This window comes from Lissotriton helveticus, chromosome 8, assembly GCF_964261635.1.
Source record: "Lissotriton helveticus chromosome 8, aLisHel1.1, whole genome shotgun sequence".
Classification (NCBI taxonomy): Eukaryota; Metazoa; Chordata; class Amphibia; order Caudata; family Salamandridae; genus Lissotriton; species Lissotriton helveticus.
The window spans coordinates 257,544,122-257,567,057 of record NC_136069.1 but is presented as its reverse complement, the minus strand read 5'-3'; the positions used below and the strand labels follow the sequence as shown (position 1 = coordinate 257,567,057).

Sequence of the window (22,936 nt, the reverse complement as noted above, 5' to 3'; positions counted from 1 at the left end):
CAATAAAGGACATAACGAGGATGACATCCGTTGGGTAGGCATCAGTGTTATAAAACCACTACTGAACAAAGAGGAACTAATGTGGATCCTACGCACAGACAGTATACACACTGGACTAAACCGACTGGAGGATTGGACCACCTTACTCCAACTATGATGGACAATTTTAATTGTTGAGTAGACATCATATGTATTTTGATCAAGTATGCTCCATCCTATATGTGCCCAGCATAACATATATATTATCTCCCCTTACTTTCTTTCCAATTCCTCTTCCTCCAATATGGCCACCATTAATTCCGCCGTTGAGCGGATCACCTAGAGGCATGTATCACCCACGGCCCGCAAGACCATACGGTAAGTCCGGCTCTTGCTATCCGGCAATTTCACCAGCCGCTCACTTCCCTTTGTAACACGCACTTCTATCTTTCCCCACAATGCCGGATCAAGTGATCATTCTCATCTATTCCATGTGGATCCCTGCCATCAATTGTGGATCCTTAATATCGGTAAGCGACCCATTTTCCTCAATCCCCCGAGCACGGCATGTTCAATTATTCATAACTTACTCGCATACTTTCACTGTCCAGTTTAGGTCAATGAACCCTTGATCCAGGTTGGAAATCCGGTTTCCGTCCCACTGCATGCAATCCTTCTCTTGCAGTTGGTAAGTTACACAATTACGACTGAGCAATTCACAATAGCAATTGAACATCCCTGTCACTCATCGTATCATCGTTATTGTTAGTTTACTCACCACCAATCACCCATAGGAATTGATGACTTCGGGGTATCTTTTCTGTGGTATTGGCAAGTTCACTATTATGACCAGTTGGCAATAGGAACAGTACATCCCTGTCATCATTACTCGTAGTTTTCTCACTGCCAATCGCACGTATAAATTGATCACTTAGGCTCACTCCAGAGAGTGCATGATTGTCAGATAACTCAGCATTCCTACTTTTTCCTTACATTTCCTTTTTTCCTTTTTCTCCATCTACTTTTTCTCATTGTTTACACAGGCAATTACTCATGCATGCAACTTAAATGTCCAGATGATGATCCTTAATTCTATATACGGATCGAAACGTCGTCGACTCCTCGACACCCTAACACAATCATACTTACTATTGTGAATGTGTAATGGTGTCTTCTTTTATTTGTGCTTTTCGAATCGATGAAATTATTTCAAGCAATAAAACTTTGCCTGAGCCTTTTTCGTTTTCTTCGGTTCTTGCTTGATGCAAGACCTTGTTCCCACTTCATTGTCTGTCCAAATTTTTGGTATATTAAAGAGATTCCTGTCTGGCTGGACAGCTTAATAATGATGCAATTGTATTTCTACATTTATTCCTTCATTCTCATTGTCCTTGAGAATGAGGTCAATGTTGACACCAGTTTTGTATTTGAGCACTGGCTATGAATATTACGAACTGAGTACTAAGCGAGACATGAAGAACTACACTAACCATGATGCAACAGGTAATTACGCTGGCATGTCCGGGCGCGCTCCCACCCCCCTGATTGTTGAAAATGGCTCTCGTGAGCCGCTGAGCTGACGAGCTCGGGAGCAGAGCCTGTATGCTGGGAGTGGAACTGGTCCTGATAGACGACAGCAGCATGCACAGCAACCTTGAATAATTTGTTTTTCCCTACTGATGAATGCGGAAGCAAGAAACACGTGTCTAGGGATAAAATGTGAAAAAATAATTTGAGCACTGGCTATGAATATTACGAACTGAGTACTAAGCGAGACATGAAGAACTACACTAACCATGATGCAACAGGTAATTACGCTGGCATGTCCGGGCGCGCTCCCACCCCCCTGATTGTTGAAAATTGCTCTTGTGAGCCGCTGAGCTGACGAGCTCGGGAGCAGAGCCTGTATGCTGGGAGTGGAACTGGTCCTGATAGACGACAGCAGCATGCACAGCAACCTTGAATAATTTGTTTTTCCCTACTGATGAATGCGGAAGCAAGAAACACGTGTCTAGGGATAAGATGTGAAAAAATAATTTGAGCACTGGCTATGAATATTACGAACTGAGTACTAAGCGAGACATGAAGAACTACACTAACCATGATGCAACAGGTAATTACGCTGGCATGTCCGGGCGCGCTCCCACCCCCCTGATTGTTGTATTTTCAAAGTGAAAGTTTGATAACAATCAGGGAACCAACCTAAACTTTACACAGATGAGAATACAGAGGATAGAATACAGATGTGTGTTTTTGCCAGACTGCCTTTCAGAAACCACTATTTACTTTAAACATCTTTTTCAAATGCGAATCAGCACTGTGTTCTTAGGGATTTGAGTAATTGCGAACCACACTGTTCCATGGTGAACTGGTGGTACACAGTCTGGAGTGACAAAGTTCTCTAATTCAAATGTCATGGTCATAATCTTTCCTTTTACAATCACTTTGAAACAGGCCTTTTCTGCTTAGGAGTGGTGACTGAATAGCCTAGAGAGAAAGCTTTATAAAGGCAGAGCCTTTGCAAGTAAACTGCAGAAAGGGTCTAATTCAATCACTGTGCTGCATGATGTCCCTCATATCCCTCATTCAAATATAAACTTCTGCTGCTGAGACTAAACCCTATGTTCTGCTGAAGCACGGAGCTCAATCACATTTGTTCCAAACTGCATAATACACAATTCTCTATATTGAAAATGTTAAACTTCGTTTGCGTTTTCCGTTTTTGTAAGTATGTCTCTCAGTCGTTCGTTAAGGACATGTACTGTCTTCTTGGTCCTTTTCTCTGTCCTTTTCTCTTTCTTCTCCCTCTCATATTCTTGGACCTCCTTTTCTACTTCCTCTCTTTTTTGCTCCTTCTGGTCTTTTCTTTATCCTCTTTTTATTCTTCTAGTATTTTCATCATCTCTTCTTTTCTCCTCTTTACCAGTTTTTTCTCGATTTTTGCATTTAATGAGCATGTTATTGTTACTTGCTTTTGTATACTGTTTCATTCCGAGTTACAACATGGAACATTAAGGGATTAAATAATCCCATTAAAAGGCAAAGGGTATTATCACACCTTGCTAGGCTTCATACTGATGTCGCCTTCCTTCAGGAATCTCATCTTTCTGAGGAGGAGGCTCTAAAGCTTAAACGTTGTTGGGTGGGTCATGTTTTCTGCTCCCCCACTGTTGATAAGAAGAATGGTGTTGTGATTTTATTGCATAAAAAGTTAAATATTACATCGGTTTCTCATGAATGTGATATTAATGGCCGTTGGGTCGTTGTTAATTTATTGATTGACAATATCCCCCTTACTCTTTTTAATGTTTATGCCCCTACTGGAATTGATAGATCCTTTTGGCCCTCTATTTCTGACAAGCTAGCTTCCCTTTCCGGGGATTATATTGTGTTCGGTGGGGACTGTAATCAAATCATGGACCCCTTCCTTGACCGCCATTCTAAAGTCAGATTTGTACCCTCCAAGATGCACTCCCAATTTGTAAAAACCTCCCAGAATAATGCTCTGGTAGATATCTGGAGATTATGCAACCCAGACCTCAGAGAATATAGTTTTTTCTCTCCCCCTCACCAATCCCAATCTCGCATTGATCATATTTTTCTTAGCAAATCCCTCTCCCAACATGCCATTTGTTCCGAAATAGGTTCCATTCTACTCTCTGACCATGCCCCTGTCTTTGTAGATTTAGACCTCCTTCCGTTCTCTCCTCCCTCGGGCAGATGGAGGTTCAATAACACTCTGCTCCAAGATCCCACCTTTTGCTCTGAATTTTCTTCTTTTGCCAATGAATTTTTCCTTATTAACCACACTCCTGATTCCTCTTTTGTCATGGTTTGGGACTCATTCAAAGCAGCCTCTAGAGGTTTTATTATCAATTTTGTGGCAAGACGGAAAAAGCTTAGGGAAGCCAAGTCAAATCAAATCTTGGCTGAGATTAAGCGTCTAGAACACGAATATTACTCCTCTAATTCAGACACCTCTCTTAAAAACCTTATTGAAGCGAAAATCTCTTTCAACAAATTTACAACTGAAGCAGCCTCTAATCTGTTATTAAAATGCAATTCCCGATATTACGGTGGTAAAAATAAGATGGGGAAACTCCTTGCCAACTATTTAAAGATAAGACGAGAGCGTACGAAAATTGAATCTATACGTACCTCCTCAGGTGATTCTTGTTTTAAAGACAAGGAGATTCTCTCCGAGTTTGTCAAATTCTATGATACCCTGTACACCCCTGAACGGATTCCCACACCCTCGGATCTTACTTCCTTCTTCCAATCCCTCCCCTCTCCTCCAACATCCCATGTTAACTTAGAATCTTTAGATCTCAATATATCCCTTTCCGAGATCTCTCTTGCGGTATCTAAACTCAGGCATGGGAAAGCTCCTGGCCCTGACGGCTTCACCATTGAGTTTTACAGTCACTTTGCCCCTCTCCTTCTTCCTAAACTCCTACTTCTATTCCAATCCTTCATTACAGCAGGTTCTTCGAGCGGTTCCTTTCAGCAAGCTTTAATCTGCTTAATTCCCAAAGAGGATAAAGATCACTCTCTTTGCAAGAACTATCGCCCGATCTCTCTGGTTAACACGGACTATAAGATATTAGCTAAAATTCTCGCTCTGCGAATGGATCCCCTCTTACCAGATCTAATTGGTCCTGAGCAATCCGGGTTTGTTAAGGGCCGTCTTTCCTCAGACAACTCACGAGTCTTTCTTAATATTATCAGCAGAGCTTCGCAGTTAGATCTCCCTTTCGCAGCTATCTCCTTAGATGCGGAAAAAGCTTTTGACAGAATCGGATGGGACTTTATGTTTCAAGCCCTTCGTTGGTTTGGCATCTCTTCTAAATTTATTTCTCTTATCTCCTTACTCTACTCTAATCCCCAAGCTTCCATTTTTGTTAATGGAATGACTTCAGACTATTTCTCCCTTCACAGAGGTGTACGTCAAGGCTGTCCTCTTTCCCCTCTATTATTTGTTTTGGCTTTAGAACCCTTTCTTACTAAGATACGTCAGGATGATAAAATATCTGGGTTTCATTTTGGTTCCAATCAAGTTAAGCTTTCGGTCTATGCGGATGACATCCTCTTTTATTGCTCCGACCCTCTTTCATCTTTGTCTCCTTTTCTGCAACAAGTCTCCTCTTTTTCCGCTGTTTCTGGTTATCGCCTAAATGTTGATAAATGTGAAGTCCTTCCTTTGAATCCTCTCTCTCAACAACATCATTTCGCTCAATCTGGTTTCTCTTGGCAGTCATCCAAAATTAAATATCTAGGTGTTTTATTCGCGCCTAGTCTATCTGACACTCTTAAGTTGAATTTTGCTTACCTTACTAAAAAGATGGAAGCGGCTATCACACGTTGGCACCCACTCTTTTTATCCTGGTGGGGTCGACTTAATTCTATAAAGATGATGCTCTCTCCTCTCCTTCTCTACACCCTTTCTATGCTCCCAATACGTATTCCGGTTTCTTATTTCAAAAAAATCGACTCTCTGCTTTTAAAATTCCTTTGGCGTGGTAAGCGCCCCAGGATAGCCATTGCTACTCTTCGGAAAGATAAAGCTCAAGCTGGTGTACGCTTTCCTGATTTTAGAGAATATCATCGCGCTTTTTCTATGAAGCAAACAACCCGATGGCTTTTGAATGACCCTCCCTTTTACCCTCCCGTATGGTTGACTATGGAATCTTCCTTTATTTCTCCTTTCACTTTCCGTGAATTTATGTCCTTTGCGTCTTACCCCGCTCGGCTTCGCACCCCTATTATATCTCACTGTCGTGCTCTTCTTCTTCCCTTTTTATCTTCATCCTACCCTTCTCTTCTTTCTTTCCGTTAACAACCTATTTGGTTTAACTCTCATCTTAAAATTCGTAATCGTACTATTTATTGGAAGGTCTGGCATTCCCGTGGAATCTGCTGGATTTCTCAATTGCTTTCCTTCAATGTCCCTATGTCCTTCTCGGAACTCCAGTCCTCCTTTCAGTTACCCCCCAGTGCCCGCTCCCAATATAACTTGCTTTTACCTGTTCTCAACTCTTATCTCCACTCATTACCGGTATCCAATGATTTACCTCTCGACCGTAAAACCACTTCCTCCTTACTAGAATCTACCCCCTCCGCTTCTTCTCTTTATAATTCCTTCCGCTACACAGTTGATCGAGCGAAATCTAAACTTGAGATTGCTTGGGAGTCTGATCTTTCTCAGGAATGGTCCGTTCTTCTTTGGGATAAGATCTGGACCAAACTCCATAAGACGTCTAGAGCTGCTAATACTACCCAAACTTTATACTTTATTTATAACAGAGTTTTGTTTACCCCTCTTTCCCTGTCCCATTTTTCATCGGAGACATCCCCTACCTGTTGGTCTTGCCCTTTTTCCTCAGCAGACCTCAAACACATGCTTTTTGATTGTCCACATATTTCCAAGTTCTGGAATTCAGTATGGGCCCAAATCCAAAAGATTTTCCATTTTCAGGTCCCTTTCTCCCCAGCTCTTGTTTTTCTGGGTTCCATTTCTCCTGACCTTCCTCAATCTCCTAGCCATTACCAACTCCTTGATCTCTTAATAGCTGTTGCTTTCCACACTATTTCAGCTAACTGGAAACAGGCTGCTAACGTGTCTTATCGTTCTTGGTGGAATGCAGTTTGTTTCCATCACCGGCTAGACACCAATTTTGTATCTCCCGTTTCTCTGGCCATTAAACGAGACCTTATATGGCTTCCTTTGGTAACATATCTTTCCTCCACTGCTCCAGCGTGCTCCTCCATTGCTCCTGATGTTGTTGAGGTCCGCAAGCCACCATGAATTTAGTTTACCTTTTGCTTAAATGTTATTTTCATTATTATCATACAGTGCATTTGTATTTCTTTTACCTTATTTGCTTATGTCATTTCATGCTCATTTTACCTGCCTTTTATGAGATGTTATTATAATAACTAATGTGATTTTTCCCCCTTTGAGATTTATGAGATTTTATTGTAATACCTAATGTGATTTCCCTTAAGTTGTAATTATTATCATATCCTTCTTCCTGTTTCTTCTTCCCCCCTCCCCTATTTCTTTTATCTTCAATAAAATCAAACAAAAAAAAAAAGAAAATGTTAAACTTCTAACTCCCAGTTTTCAAAGAGAATCAGCCATGAAAAAAAACAGAGCTTTTTGTTTCCTCAATAACTTCACCAGAAATCCTTTGTTGAAACATCTGAAATTGTGACGAGCAAATACTTATTTCTAAAGTCTAGTGTCTCTTCTGTGGTCTTAACTGATGTGGGATCCTTTTAGGTGGCCACCCTGACAAGCCTGTCCCACACTCCAGTCTGCTTCTTTCTTTGGTAATATCAGGAATTTCACAATCTTGACTAATGCTGTTGATTATATGGGGAGACAATAGCAGCAGAAAACCTGTTTGTTGCCGACTTTAGAAGCTAGTGGATAACAGTTGGCAAGTTAAGATAAAGACAGTTTTCTTCCTTTCATCTCACTGTTCCATACTACTAGAAATTAGCCCAGGAGCACAATGACAGACTAGCAGCAGCTTGCTTAAATGTTTTTTGCTAAATCAGTTTAAACTTTAGAGGACAGTCTGATATGAATAAACAAGAGCTTTCACCTTTGAATCTATCCACAAATGTATTTTTTAATTAGGATCGAATGATAACTATCTTCTTGTCTTCAGTGTTGGTGCTTGGTTTGCCACTAGGTCAGTACATATACTCCCCATGCGACATCCCAGGCCGTATAACACAGCCATCTGTCTCTGCATGTGAGTGGTAGCCAGCAGACATGGATATCTGCTAGCAATACTCCCCTGGCTGCAGTCCGAAGTCAGTACTAAATTGATTGTGCGTCTGCATGAGTGGATCGACAAGAGGGACCAAGGGCCAGATGTAGGTCGCCAATTACCGGTCGGCCGTTACCGACCGGTATTTGGGATTTGGCATGTAGGGGGCATTTTATTTACAGAATCGGTATATTTACCGATTCGGTAAATTTACCGATTCGGTAAATTTACAGATTCGGTAAAATACCGAATCGGTAAATTTATCGATTCTGTAAATCAAGATGTAGGTGGCACTGTAATCAGTGCCACAGACCCTTACCGAATCGTTATTTACCATGGAATGCTATTCCCTAAGGGCATGTCTGTGTGTCACATGGCACACAAGCCTGAAACAGGGGTGCAGCAGGGTGTCAAAGTGACACCCTGTCCCCCTTGTAAATTCGGTAATTTTACCGATTCTGTAATTACAGAATCGGTATTTGCTATTGAATCCTATGGGTTTCAAGGCCCATAGGAATCAATGGCACATACCGATTCTGTAATTACAGAATCGGTAATTACCGAATCTGTTAATTAAGAATTACCTACATCTGCCTCCTTCTAATTTACCGATTCATAAATACCGAATCGGTAAAATTCGGTATTTATGAGTCGGTAAATTAGATTTACCTACATCTGGCCCCAAATGTCCTCTTGGCCCTAATCTCCTCATAGTCAATCTATACTTATTCCACTGGAGATGCAGCAAGGAGACCTGACCCTTGCACAGACCAGACAATCCAATCCATACACTGAAGAGTCTAGCAGAGGAAAATAGGAGCAATTGCCAGTTTACATTCCTTCTGGTCAGGCACTGGCACTAAAGGACAGTCACATATTCATCTACTGCCCTACTAGATAGGGAGCTCAAAACTAGAAAGTTTGGATTTCACACACTAGCCCGCAGATACTCAACTTACTCCACTGAAGGACTTATCTGTACACTGACTAGCAAAGAACAGACTGCCCTAAGCCCAGCACTGCTTTCCTCTAAAGGGAGTATTGTCCAGCTGAAAGTATATTTTTTTGCATAAGACAGACAAAACATTATCTAGATTTAACGTTCATTTTGTTTTTAGTTTGAAACATTTAATTTGAAACAGAAATATCTTGGCCTTTAGTTTTAAAACATTAGGTCGATAACGGCCGAAATCGGCCGTTAACGACCGGTAATAGTCTTTCCAGATGTAGGAGGCTAAAAAAGAAGGATTCGGTAATTTACCGAATCGGTAAATTACCGAATTCTTAAATACCGATTCGGTAAATTACCGAATACTGATATGTGGGGAGCACTCAAATAAGTGATTTTCCCATTTTAGGATTCGTTATTTACCACCAACTAGAAGTTGGTGGTAAATAATGAAAACCTTTGAAAAAGCATTTTTTCACTCTTTTCCAACAGTGCCATGTTGCAGACAACATTTGCACCCATACACAACTGAGGGGTGCAACAGGGTGTCAAAGTGACACCCTGCCACCCTGCAATGTTTCCCCCAATTACCGAATCGGTATTTACCGATTCGGTAATTGACATTCATTCCTATGGGCCTCCAGGCCCATAGGAATGAATGGCAATTACCGAATCTGTAAATACCGGTTCGGTAATTACCGAAACTTACCGATTCGGTAATTTTTTAAGAAAAAATGCCTACATCCCATTTGCCTGTTCTTAAATACCGAATCGGTATGATTGGGTATTTAAGAATCGGTAATCTGGGAGAACCTACATCGGGCCCATAGTTAGTTAGAAAGAAATTGATGCCAATACTGTTTTAAAGGACTGAGCTATTCATGTTAAAACATTAAAAAAAAACAATAAACATCAAGAATGGACTATGCTCAGTAATGGACTTTACATGTTTTACAAGCCAATTCAACTTACTTTGGGCCAGATGCATCAAAGGGTTTTGCCCATTCTATGTCTATGGGAAAATGTGTTGATGCATATGGCCCTTAGAGCACAATGTTTTCGTCCTGGACTATCATTTAACAAAACGCAACATTTTGGGCCACCACATTCTGGCACCTGTAGTCTTTAATTGCGTAAATTAACCAAAGCATTTCATAACAAACATAGGAAAAGGAAAATCCATAGACAGACCCGTACAAAATGATTATGTAGATGGAATTATATTGTAAATTATGTATATCTGATTTTAGAATTAGAGAAATTAAGATACTGGATTGAAGTTCTACATATGCATTATTAAAGGCAAGACGCCAAAGGGGATTGTCAGCACTGATACTTACAAGAGATCATTTGAAAAAGGGCAGTAACTGAAGGAGCTAGAATCTGATTTTGTCAGCAGAGTGTCAGATTAATAAGTGGATTTTAAACCTGCATCCATATGTCAATCTTTTCTTCTTTCGTTCTGATTATTCCTCGCCCCGATAGGTGTGCCTGCTTTGGTTATGTCAGACCGTAAATGCGCTGTTTAGGAACGTTTGCTGTCATCCTGTGTCAGTCTCTGCGACACGACATATTGACATGGGTACCTGGCTCTGACTGGCTTGCCATGGCATCCTCAACTATTCCTAACTCTGTCACATTACGATTTCCCACATTGATTGCCCGCTATTTTATTTATACCTCATACCCCTCTGCTGCGTCCTTCTTTTCTCTTTTGCAGCATATCATCCTAATCTGCTTTATCTTTGAAAACCAGAGAACTAAGGTCAACTTGGCACTGCCACTTCATTTTGGGGAAGAAAATTCCATTCAAAGAGCTCCTTCTTCTTTCGCTATCTAGTTACTCCTGTCACACCTGGCACTTCAAGTTGGGGTTAAGCAGTAAAAAGTGCTATATGTGTAACCAATATTACGTGTCTCTCAGCCAATGTGTACGGCTGACAGCAGATCAGGTTGTCTGTGGATGGGTGTTGAGCTGAGGAATCGGTTTAAGTCCATTGGTCTCCATGTAGGGTGGCTAGAAGTGTGTTGTCTGTGTGTACATGGATATTTGTAGATATGTCCCTCTGCATACCATGTATTATATACCTTAATGTGTGCTTCTGTCTGCAAATGTGCATTATATAAAAGTCAAACCTACTGGCTATGCCAATTCTTATTTTCGTAGCTTTAACAAGACAAAAGAAATTCCTACTGTTACTTCAACTAAGAAGATTTTCAATTTTAACTCCAGTTCTAGGTAATTTGACTCTGCGATAAGGAGCCTGGCTGAGATGTTGGTAATGTGCATGCACATTATCAGAACTAGATCAAACTTCACTGTTATTGGAGGAGTGCATGTGCATGTGTGTGGGTGTGTAAAAAAGAGAAGAACAAGAGACAGAGATAGTGTCTAACTACATTAGAGAAAGATGAGAGAGGCAGAGTGAGCGGCATCAGCGAGAAGCAATATTTACCTGGCAAGGTTAAAAATAGCCACTAATTTGCGTCCAAGTATCTTAGCATCTTTAAAACCTTCAGAATGCAGGATCACTTCAGCAATGAGCTCATTGTCAGGGCGGGTCATGGCTACTGGCCTGAAAAGCTGCTTGAGGTTATCAGGCAGTTTCTGTCTACCTCCGTACCCCTTTCCAGCAGGGTTCATTGTGATAAAAATGCCTGAATTTGCATCAAGTTCAACCTGCAATGAAAATAAAAATCATATGGAACACGAATAGGCAATGGCAGAGGGCATGTAAGTCTGTGTCAATAGAAAGAAACAGAGTTGTGGAAGTAGTCAGGCTTTGGGGCCTACACCTGAATTCTACTGTTTCACAAACAAAAACGAATTGCCACCCATCAGTAATAACTACGCACTTATGTTCCAAGGTACATAAAATCTGTGGAAATTGACCTGAGCTAATGTGTCATGGTCTGCAAAGTGACCGCCCATTTCATCTATGAAACACTGATGCCATTTAATAACTCTCAGGCAATTTTAGTCTGCCCTTTTCCCGCCTTCTGAAACGAAGAGCAAATTTAGGGGGTCATTCGAAGTCGGCCAGATTTACCAGCCGTTAATTTCATCCCAGGGAAATACTGATATGTCTGGAGTCTGCCAATGGCAAGAGATGGGCATCCTTTTCTGACTTGGGCGTCAACAACTGTGAAAAGTGGAAACTGGCACACATAAGCAACTGCCGAATACAATCACCCATCCAGCAGGCATCTGCAAATCTGACACACATTAACTAATAAAATAATAAACAGTACTATTTACAGAGAAATCAATACATTTAGATTCCAAAAGTACCCAGTGCCTAGCTGCTTGTCCGTACAGTTTTTCAGTGTTTTCTGGTATTGTTTTTTATTTTAAATGTTCACATTCCTCATAGACCAACCAAGAAAATGACCTGGTAGTTGGGTATTACTGTGTGTGTGTGTGTGTGTGTGTGTGTGTGTGTGTGCTAGCCACCCGCAACAGAGCTCCTTGTTAACTTGTGAAGAAAATGGCAGGCTTTAGCAAGCTACAAAAGAGATACTTAATCGCAATAATAAACGCAAGAGTTATGAAAATAAATGTAAAATGTAACTGTTTAGTCTTTATCGCATTCTAAAACAATGCTTTAATCTTCACTGTCATATTTTATTCTAAGCTAAAAACTGTATTGTGCTTTACCCTTTTTCCAAGTAGTTCACATTCAGCGTCATGATTTTTCAAGGCATCCTGAATCGTTTGGATTTGCATGGATACTGCAGACAGAACTGCTTCTTCCAGTCTGTTGAACTCATCAAAACAACCCCACGCACCACACTTCACCAATCCAACGAAGATTCGGCCCATTGATTTCACATCAATACCCTTTAAAAAGAGGGAAAACATTTATTTATTTATTTATTCAAAGTTTTATATAGCGCGAACAAGATCTTTACAGATATCAGAGCGCTTCACAGAGAGAGGGGTAGGGGCAGCAGGGCTGAACAGAACCAATGGGAACAATATAATAGTCACTAAACATAAAAGGAAAACAGTAGTGTACAGAGCACATACCAATATACATCCAGGTAACAGGTAGTATAAGACGGCGCAAAAACATTGATCACGCTACCACAGAGTTCAGGTAAACTTTGGATGTAGGGATGGCTTATACCAAATTCTAAGGATAGAGCGAACAAGGGGTGGGGGCAACGTGAGGGTGAATCAACAAACTAAGGTGTATCATATAGTGATCGGTAGTAGTAGAGTAGCATAATAGTGTCACAATCACATAAGAGTCTAGTGTCAAGAGGCAATCAGGAGATCAAAAGTTCAACAATACACAGCGATGCAGAGACTCTGATCCATCACCTGTAAAGTTCAGGGGAACTTGGCCATGAGGATGGTTTTCACCTCTTTCTTGAAGAATGCAGTGGAGGGGATAAGCCTGGTTTCAGGAGGGAGTGCATTGCAGATCCTGGGTGCCATTCCTGAAAAGGAGCACTTGTATGTTTTTTCCTTCCGGAATCTACGAGGTTTCAGGAGTAGGTTTTTTGTACTTCTATTGGTTCTCGAGCCACCTGATATAGACAACTTTTGAGCAAGGTAGTTGGGTGCCTTGTGGTGTCCGGCCGAGTGTGTCATAACGGCAATTTTTAGCTGTATTCTGGCTTCAAAAAGTAGCCATTTTAGAGATTTTAAGTCTGGGGATATATGCGAATGTTTTCGTGAGCCAGTGATGAGTCTCGCGGCAGCGTTCAGGGAGGCTCTTAGGGGTGCTGTTGTGGCTAACGGGAGTCCACTGAGGGCCACAATTCCATAGTCTATGCGAGGGATGACTAACGCTTGTACAGCCGTTTGGAAGTCCTTGGCTGGGAGGAAGGGTTTAAGTTTCCTCAGTGTGTTGATTTGGAAATTAGCTCCTTTTGTTGCTTTGCTAACGTGCTGTTGCATGTTGAGCTTGGCGTCGAGTGTGATGCCTAGGGATTTCGCAGAGTCCACGATGGTAGGTTGGACATTGAGTGCTGTTAGGTTATTGAGCCAGGTTTGGGTGGTGGTAATTTTCGCTGGAGGTGAGATGAGTAGAAACTCAGTTTTCAGAGCATTTAGTTTGAGGTGATTAACGGCCAACCAGGATTGAGTGTTACTAAGTGTAGAATTCAGAAGTTTGATATCTTCCGGGGATCGTAGCTTTAGGTAAAGTTGTGTGTCATCGGCGTACATATGGAATTGAACATTGGATGCTTGGAGCAAGGTGGCGAGCGGTTCCATGACGAGGTTGAACAGTGTGGGGGAGAGGGATGATCCTTGTGGGACACCTAGATCTGCTGGCACAGGTGTAGATAACACATTGTCAATCTTGAACTTCTGAGTCCGGTTATAGAGGAAGGAAGTAAACCATTTGAGAACAGTTCCCGATAGACCCATACTAGTGCTTAGCAGCTCCAGTAAGTTCTCGTGTTTGACCGTGTCAAATGCTGAAGAGAGGTCAAGAAGGATGAGGAGGCAGGATTCATTGCGATCTAGAATTTGGAGGGCGTCATCGATTATGTGCGTCATAGCCGTTTCCGTGCTATGATTCGCTCGGAAGCCTGATTGATGAGCGTTGAGGAGGTCATATTGGTCAATGTGTTTTGTTAGTTGGAGTTGGACACATTTTTCCAGCAGTTTGACCAGGGTGGGAATATTAGTGATAGGGCGGTAATTGTTCAGGTCAGACGGGTCAGCTGTAGGCTTCTTGAGTATAGGCGTGACTTGCCCCACCTTGAGGGAGTCTGGGATGAGACCTTGTTGAAGGGAGCTGTTAATGATTTTGGTCCAGAGTGGGAGGAGCAGGGGGATGAAGTCTTTTACAGCATTGGCAGGTAGGGGGTCTATGTGGTGATTAGAGGGCTTCAGGGTGCCGAGCAGTTTGTGTATTGCTTCTTCCGAGTAGGTGTCGAAGGACAACCATGATGCATTATTTTTCGGTTGAGCGTTAGTCATTCTGGTGTGACTGGGGAATCGGCTTACATCCATGATGAGGTAATTTCTTATGTTGTCGGTCTTTAGCTTAAAGAAAGCAGAAAAGGCTTCACAGTGTGGGGTATCGCTTGTTGTGCTGTTTGGTTGTAAGGGTTGTGTCTTTGTTTGAGTTTTGATTAGTTTGAACAGCTTTTTTGGCCTGTTTTTTGCTTGGTCCAGCTGGCGGCTAAAGAAGTCAGACTTTGCACGCTTTATTTTCCTAAAGTAGGCATTTCTCTTGTTCTTAAGCGTTTTGAGATGCAGTGATGAGGGGTCGGATCTCCAGGTGCGCTCTGCCATTCGCATAGCACGTCTGTCATCATTGAGTCTGCCGTCATACCAAGGGTTGGAGATCTTGGTGGAGATTCTCTTCAGTTGCAGTGGGGCGGCTTCGTTGACTATTGAATTCATAGAATCAAGGTAGTGATCGGTCAATGATTGAACATCCGAGGCACCTGACGGGGGAAGGAGGAGACTGCCGATATGGGGAGGCAGGGAATTGGGGTTAAGATTCTTCATGTCCCTTTTCCAGGTTTTGGATTTGGTAGGTTGAGCAGCGTTAAGTTTAACTTTTTTGTTGATAAAGAAGGTGATAATGTGGTGGTCTGACCAGTCACAGGGTTGGATCGCCTCCAGTTGGGTAGAGTCCTCTTTGGCGATGATGAGATCAAGTATCGAGCCTTTGTCATGTGTTGGTCTATCGCATATTTGGGTGAGGTCAAGCGCATTAAGGAAAGTTTTGAGGCTATTCACCACTGCGTCTTTCTGATCGTTCCAGTGGAGATTAAAACCACCCAGGTAGACTTGGCTGGTATGCCGACCGGCATTGGATGTGATCGTGTCCATGAGTTGTTGAGTGAATGTGAGGTTGTCACCAGGCGGATGGTAGATGAGATGTAAGGCACAAACTTGTTTGCCCTCGCTGGCGATGTCGAGGCAGAGGAGTTCACAGGAAGTAAGGGAGGGGGAGGTGGCTTTAGTGACGGAGGGGTTGCTCCTGAAGATGCAAGCAATTCCCCCGCCCGTCTTGACAGGCCTGTCCAGTCTAATGATGTGATAATTAGGGGGGACTAGTATGTCCATAATCGGTGTAGAGGCTTCGGTTAGCCACGTTTCAGTCAGAATGGCTAGGTCCACATCCATTGTAGAGACGAGATCAGCGATGTCGGAGGAGTGTCTCTGGGCCGATCTGCAATTGAGTAGGATGCATTTGAGTTTGGGAATGAGAAGGGTGGTCGTGCCTTCTAGAGAGAGGGGGACTATTCTGAGATTGTTAGGGACGGAACCTCTGTTGCTTAGGGTTGGGAGCCTCAGTGGATTTGTGAGAATTGTGGGTATGGGGATGTGCGTGATGGATATGTGTTTTATCGGACCTGGGCCATAAGAGCGAAGGAGGCAGCATAAGTCGCGGTCCGACAGGGAGTTGAGGACACGACAGGGGCGGTGGGAGTTATTGCGAGCGGGGATAGTCGCCCAACGCGGGGATCGATGAGGGCGAAAATGTGTGGGAAGGGTGCGTCGTTTGTAGGGTAGTGGGACGGTGGGAGGTTGACTGGGCTGTGAGGAGAGAAGTTCTTTGATTGCGTGGAGATCTTTTTTTACTTGTAGGAGATCCTCTCTGAGACCATTGCACATTCTGTACAGACTAAAATGTAAAAACTATCAGCTGGTTATTTAAACAGTGTCTGTTAAGAAACAGAGAACACAAATAAATACATCATTCATAGTTTGAAAATTATAAGTACCATACTGAAAACGTAAAGATTTTTACATTTTATATAAACCTCTTATTTTTCTTGTTCAGACATAGTCTAAAATAATTTACCTCGTCACAATTAAATACCAAAACTTGTCTTCCAAGAAGTCCACCCAAGGCCTTCACAGATTCGGTCTTTCCGGTTCCAGCTGGGCCATAGGGATTTCCTCCAAGGCCCATCTTCATGGCTTGAGTAAGAGTAAGGTAGCATTTGTCTGTCAGTGGCGTGTAGACTAGTTTGGGAGCATTACCCTGCAGAAACAATGCAAAAAAATGCATGTAAACATTACATTGTGTTGGTGCATCCCTACCACTTCCAGGATTGCACACGGGAAGACACTACATCGCAGGCATTACTTCAGGAGTCACTAAATCGCAGGTAAGTTTTATCCTACTTTTACAACCGGGAGTCACTAGATTGCATAGGGCAACGCATCAGGAAGTCTAGTATAATATTATTTTATAACTATGTATGCTCTAAACCATAGACTCCATATTAAAAATAAATAAATAAATTGAGAAACTGGTTTAGAACATAAACAATAGCATGAAAAAGGAGTTAATATAGTTGATCCATCTAATGTCACTGTTCTGGGTATTGTTGTCAGGTGATTAAAGATTTTAACGTTCTAAGATGGACAGATAGAAAAAGAGTAAGATACATTTATGTTTAATACACTTTGTGACACCAGGGGAGCAATACATAAACATCACATAATAGCAGTAATGTATGGCACTTCTTAATTCCAGAGACTGGAGGGGGGAAAAAGTAAAGGAAACTTCAAATAGGATCATTGTGTTGCTACCTGTGCCATGGATCGATCAATGGTCCACTTTTCCCTGCATCTGTTGGTTTTCTAAAGAGAGTGATGTTTATGAGCAGCGTTTAAGGCCCTAAGTAGCACTAAACTGTGGCAAAGGCCTCACAAGTCCTCTGTGCAAGATGAGGGTGGAAGAATATTTCAAGTGCTTGAGGATGTGCAAGAAATCAGAATTCCTGAGAACAAACCAATCAAATTTTAATCTTTCAACATAGCATTCTAAGTCTGATTTCCAAGAAACCACGCATGTAGAAATCATTCTCCTAAAGATCACTTGTACATAATTTTGAAGCTTTATATATGGCATCTAGATCATGATAGGTGACTGGAGTCATTGCAGTGTAATTCGCTGGAGCAAAGTGGGATGAAGAAGAGTTGAGTCAGCCTTGAGACATGGCAGTTTTTCATAAAGGCGGATGCAACTTGACTATGATAAGCCCCACCGTAACTGAAGGCCATCTTGTGCTAGCACACAATTTCATGCTCCAGACCCTCCTGAGTCATTTGATAGCTGCGCACGGTTGCAAAAGAGGGGAAGGAAGGAGGTGAAAGGCTGCAGGGGACGCGGATAGCTCCCCTGACTCAAAGCTGACAAATCACTTGCATAAGACTAACTATGGCTTAAAGACTGAACTGGAAGCACAGTACACTAGTTTAATTAATAGAGGTTCTAAACGGGGGCTAGAAAGGCTGCAATACAGCAGACTCCTGAGAGGGTCTGTTTAAGAACACCCATGCTGGTCTTGTGTATACCAATCCCAGGTGTGTTGAGAGGTGTTATTGTAGCTATGTAAAACAGAGACAGAGCAGCTCCTCTGCTGCTCTGAACACTGAGATTCCGGCCCCATAAACATTTACATTGTCCACGTATCAAGGCCTGTGAAAGAATACATCGACACATCTTTTAACTGCGCAACAAGCGGCTGCCCTGATAGAGGATTTCATAGAGACCACAGTAAAACAACAGGCCATCAGGTTGGTGGGTAGGGTCTAATCTTTTTTGAACACACACATCAGCATATATCCAGACTTGAGAAATTAAGAGGACACCCCGCTCGAACTTTACAATAATGGCCACAACAAAAACAAACAAACCATCTGTTAAGGAGCTTGTTCACCGGTTCAAAGGAGATAAAAGCCTGATACAACACTAAGTGGATATGAGACAAACCGAGTTTGGACAAAGTGCTGATTAGCAAAACATCCAAGTTCCTTCAGAAAAAGCATTCAGCTGCTCCACTCTGAATTCAGGAAATATATGACATCTTTGCAGCAGGATTTCCATAAAGTCCTTGCAGACTATGAGCATTTGTTACAAAAAGCCAAAACATGAGTAGATCAACTCAAAAATAATATGGCGAAGCGAGTGCATGGCAGAGATGAGCAGACACTTAAATTAGAAATATTGGAATCAAAACAGACTTTGCTGGAGGATAAGATGAAGGGCTATGAAGATAGGGCCCACAGGAATAACACCCCATTCACAGCCTGAACAAAGAAATACCGAACTCGGAATTGAAAAGACATGTAAAAGTACTGTTTCATCATCTGCTTCAACTCTCTGATGACACAGAATTGGAATTAGACCACAGTCACATAGTCAACATTCTCTTGCAACAAAAACTTAATTTGACACCTAATGTGCCAACAAGAGTGCATTACTTTGAAGTAAAAGAAGGTCTTTTCGCAGCAACATCCACCCAAGACTTCATCCAGTTTAAAATAGGACTCTGTCTCACTATTCCAAGATGTATCAGCTGCGACTTTAACTAAATGTAGAGAATTCATAGACATAATTTCCTTTTTACGGCAAGAGAAGGTTTCTTAAAGGTGGGGTTTCGCATTCTGCCTATCTTTCACCAAAGATAACAACCAACACGCATCCAGAACTCCAGAAGAAAAGAGAGATATTCTGCAGGTTAAGCAAATGAACGAGCATCAGAATTTCCCATCTGCAAATACTAGCAGAGAACTTTGAGGAGAATGGAGAACCCTGCTTTCCAGCAGATCAAGGAAAATTGCTGGACATAACCAGGAATGAGCCGATATAGACATGCAGGCAGGCACCTCGCATGAGGGTTAGACCCTCACGTTGGCACAAATTAACAACTGTCTACATTGGTGCCTTCAAGAAGAACTTGCCTATCTGAAGTCCACACTTATGACATAACTACTTTAGCCATAATTTGGGAGACGAAGGAGCATGTCCGATCCTAGATGGATCCACCACAGTGCACTACACATAGTCTCTCACTTTGAAGTGCTCCTGCGTAGTTCGTGAGTCGCAGCACGCCCCTTTTCGTAGAGAACTGGGAGGACCCCAATGATGAAGCATGTCACCGTGGGGCAACCCTGGTGAGTGAGGGGACACTAGAAAGAAATTTTTCTTTCTCGGCAGGTACTATTGACCAATTGGGCCAATTACTGCGACATGAGCTAGGTCTTTGAACCCAATACTTTGGATTCTAGGTTGTACACGGTATCGCATAGAGGAGCCAGGTCTGTCGCATCGTAAGAAACCAATGCATCACCTCCCCACACAGAAAGAAACCAACGCATCACCTCCTCTCCGATAAGGGTCCGACGCATCACCTCCCCTGCACAGCAGTAAGGAACCGACGCATCACTTCCCCTGGAGCAAGGAACCGACGCCTCACCTTCCCTGAGTGTAAGGAACCACCGCATCACCTTCCCTGCGACCCTTTTTGTTTGTGTGTGTGACGCATCCAAGGTACTTTGTGTGAAAAGTTTTGCATCTGCAAGTTGCTTTGAACTGAATTGTTTCTACCATTTGAAAGTCATATTTGTATTACTGTATTGTGGATTTTTGTCATTTTGGTCTTGTTTGGTTTAGATAAAGATTACTTATTTTTCTAAACTGGTGTTGTGTCCATTCTTATTGTTTTCACTATATTACTGTATGTGTTCACAAATGCTTTACACACTACCTCTAAGATTAGCCTGTCTGCTCATGCCAAGCTACCAAGGGGTGAGCAGGGGTTATTTTAGAAGTGGATCCCCCTTACCCTGACTAGAAGCAAGAGTCCCTATTTGGACAAAGGTACCAACCTCTGCCAACTAGAGACCCCCATTTCTAACACACACAGTGACACCGGGGCCAGTTTGACTATGGTGAAAGAGAAACTTGTGTCACCTGATCATATTATACTTGGGCAACTTTACCAAGTGACCAACGCAAGCAACGTCAGGAATGATCATCCCTTGGTAGTTGTGAATCTCAGTTGGGGAGGGGTAACTGTCCCTAAAAGAGTTGTGGTTTCCTCAGACCTACCTATGAACTATCTGCTGGGCAATAACATAGAAACTTCAGTCTGGTCTGAAGTGGAGTTCAGGATACATGCAGAGATGATGGGAATCTCTGCCAGTGTATTTGCTGTTACTCTGCAGGGACAGGCACATTCTTTTAAGGTGTAAGTGTCAGCTCCTTCCTTCCATCCTATCCAGGATGGCCCATCAGGATGCTGATGGCCCCTCAGGATGTTAAAGGCCCATCAGGATGTTGATGGCCCATCAGTCACACTTAAGCTCCCTTTGTGTGTGGATGTCGGGAGGGAATGCACAAAGCCCACCTGTTTCACCCACCATAGATGTGTATTCAGAGACCAGCAGAAAGCACAGTATGGTTAAAGTAAGAAAATACCAATATTCCAAAAGCGGCATTTTTTAAGACTTGCAACTTAAAATCCAACTTTACCATAAGATGTGATTTCAAATTGTGAATCCAGAGACACCACACTCAAAAAGTCTATCTTTTCCCAATTGGAAATTACACTTATAAAATGTAATAAGGTAATTCCAAAGTTAACCTATGGGAGAGATAGGCCCTGCAGTAGTGAAAAACTAATGTAGGAGTTTTTCACTACCTGAACATGTAAAACTAACAAGTAAATGTCCACCTTTTAAAATTCACTGCACCCTGCCCTTACAGGTGACATATATATGAAAAAAGAAAGATTGGGCCTGACAAGAGGGTTAACTTGTCAGGTCGATATGGCAGTTTAAAACTGCACACACAGGCTCTGCAATGGAAGGTTTGAGATATTTAAAGGGCTACTTGTGGGTAGCACAATCAGTGCTGCAGGCCCACTAGTAGTAGTAGCATTTAATTTACAGACGTGGGCACATATAGTGCACTTTACTAGTGACTTATAAGCCTATTAAATATGCCAATTGTGGATAAGCCAATGTTACCATGTTTCAAGCAGAGGACACATGCATTTTAGCACTGGTTAGCAGTGGTGAAGTGCTCATAGTCCTAACGCCAAAAATGAAGTCAGCAAAACAGGTGGTCAGAAGGCAAAAAGTCAGGGGAAACCACACAAAGGATGCCAGATCTAACAGGAGGGCATGGTAGGTTGGTTGGCAGTAGGGCACACACCAAATGCTGCAAAAGTGGGGTAAATCCTGGGAACCTTTAACCCATTGGTTAGGGAGAAGTTAGGAGTCACCACCCACCCACAGACTGGTGCCAGACATACATGTGAAACCCACAGTACCCTCCTCAGAACACTACTGGACCTGTGGAAATCAGAAGAGGACGGAACCTGCTGTCTGAGATCTGAGAAGAGTCTAGAAAAGTGGACCTGCTCTCCCTCTTGCACCCAGGACAAAGGAGTGGATTTGAATGGTTAAAAGGCGGACTTATTTTTCAAGCTACAAGTAGCCTTTCCTTTGGTAATGCTCTATCTGGTAGAGACTCTATCTAGCCACAGATTCCTTACTTTAGAACATACCTCAGGCATCAGACTGCGCGCAAGTGATTAGCATTGTTTAGCACCATGTGGTGTCATCTGTGTGATCCGCGTCAGAAATGACATGCACAGTGCCTATATAGGTATCACCCAAGTGCACTGACATCTGTTTCTTTCAAGACTTTCCATTCCAGAAGTCAGGAACCACAAGGAACACTGACCACTGGAGCGCAAATCTATCACCCTTACAGGTATTCATCCATGACTCTATAATCCAATCGCAGAGCGGGGGGGATTGGGTGTGTCAGTAAGGAATCTGCAGCTCGATAGAGTCTTTACAAGATAAGGCTTTACTGATCGTAAGTAACTTGTTGATCTGATAGAGACTCAGACTCCTTTTCTTAGAATACATGCCCAAGCAATACTTCCCCAGCAGTGGGGCTGCAATACGGATTATACTAAGAAGTCCTGTAGGACCGAACCAGCAAAATGACCAATACTATACCTAGGCAGTAGTGCTTCATAAACGTGTATAAGAAAGCCCATGTTGCAGGCTGACAGATATCCAGGACAGGAACTCCATGAGGTAAAGCGGTGGTCGCAGCTGTGGCTCAGGTGGAGTGAGCGCGCAAACCCTCAGGGGGTTCCTTTTTTGCTGATGTGTAGAAGATTTTGATGCAGAGAACTATCCATCAAGAAACCGTCTGCTTCTGTACCACCTTCCCTTTTCTTGGTTATGACCTACCCCACAAAGGTGGAGTGAGCGTGCAAACCCTCAGGGGGTGTTTTTTTTGGCAATGCGTAGAAGATTTTGATGCAGAAAACTATCTATCAATAGATGGTCTGCTTCTGTACCACCTTCCCTTGTTTGGCTCTGACCTACCCCACGAAGAGTTCATCATCTACACGGAACTCACAAGTGCAATCAAGCTAGTAGGCAAGTGACGGACTGGCCTACATGGAAAAGAGTAACCACTTT

General features: G+C 42.5%; 1 protein-coding gene across 2 annotated transcripts in view; it reads right to left on the bottom strand.

The window, feature by feature from the left end:
* DYNC2H1 (dynein cytoplasmic 2 heavy chain 1) overlaps nucleotides 1-22,936 on the bottom strand; it is a 1,763,151-nt gene that overhangs the window by 1,168,827 nt on the left and 571,388 nt on the right. For both annotated transcript variants that reach the window (XM_078657019.1, XM_078657020.1), the window contains exons 33-35: nucleotides 16,494-16,676; nucleotides 12,368-12,550; nucleotides 11,166-11,389 (exon numbers count right to left, since the gene is read on the bottom strand). In XM_078657019.1, coding sequence (XP_078513145.1) covers nucleotides 11,166-11,389; nucleotides 12,368-12,550; nucleotides 16,494-16,676 — 590 coding nt within the window. The remainder of the gene's footprint in view (nucleotides 1-11,165; nucleotides 11,390-12,367; nucleotides 12,551-16,493; nucleotides 16,677-22,936) is intronic.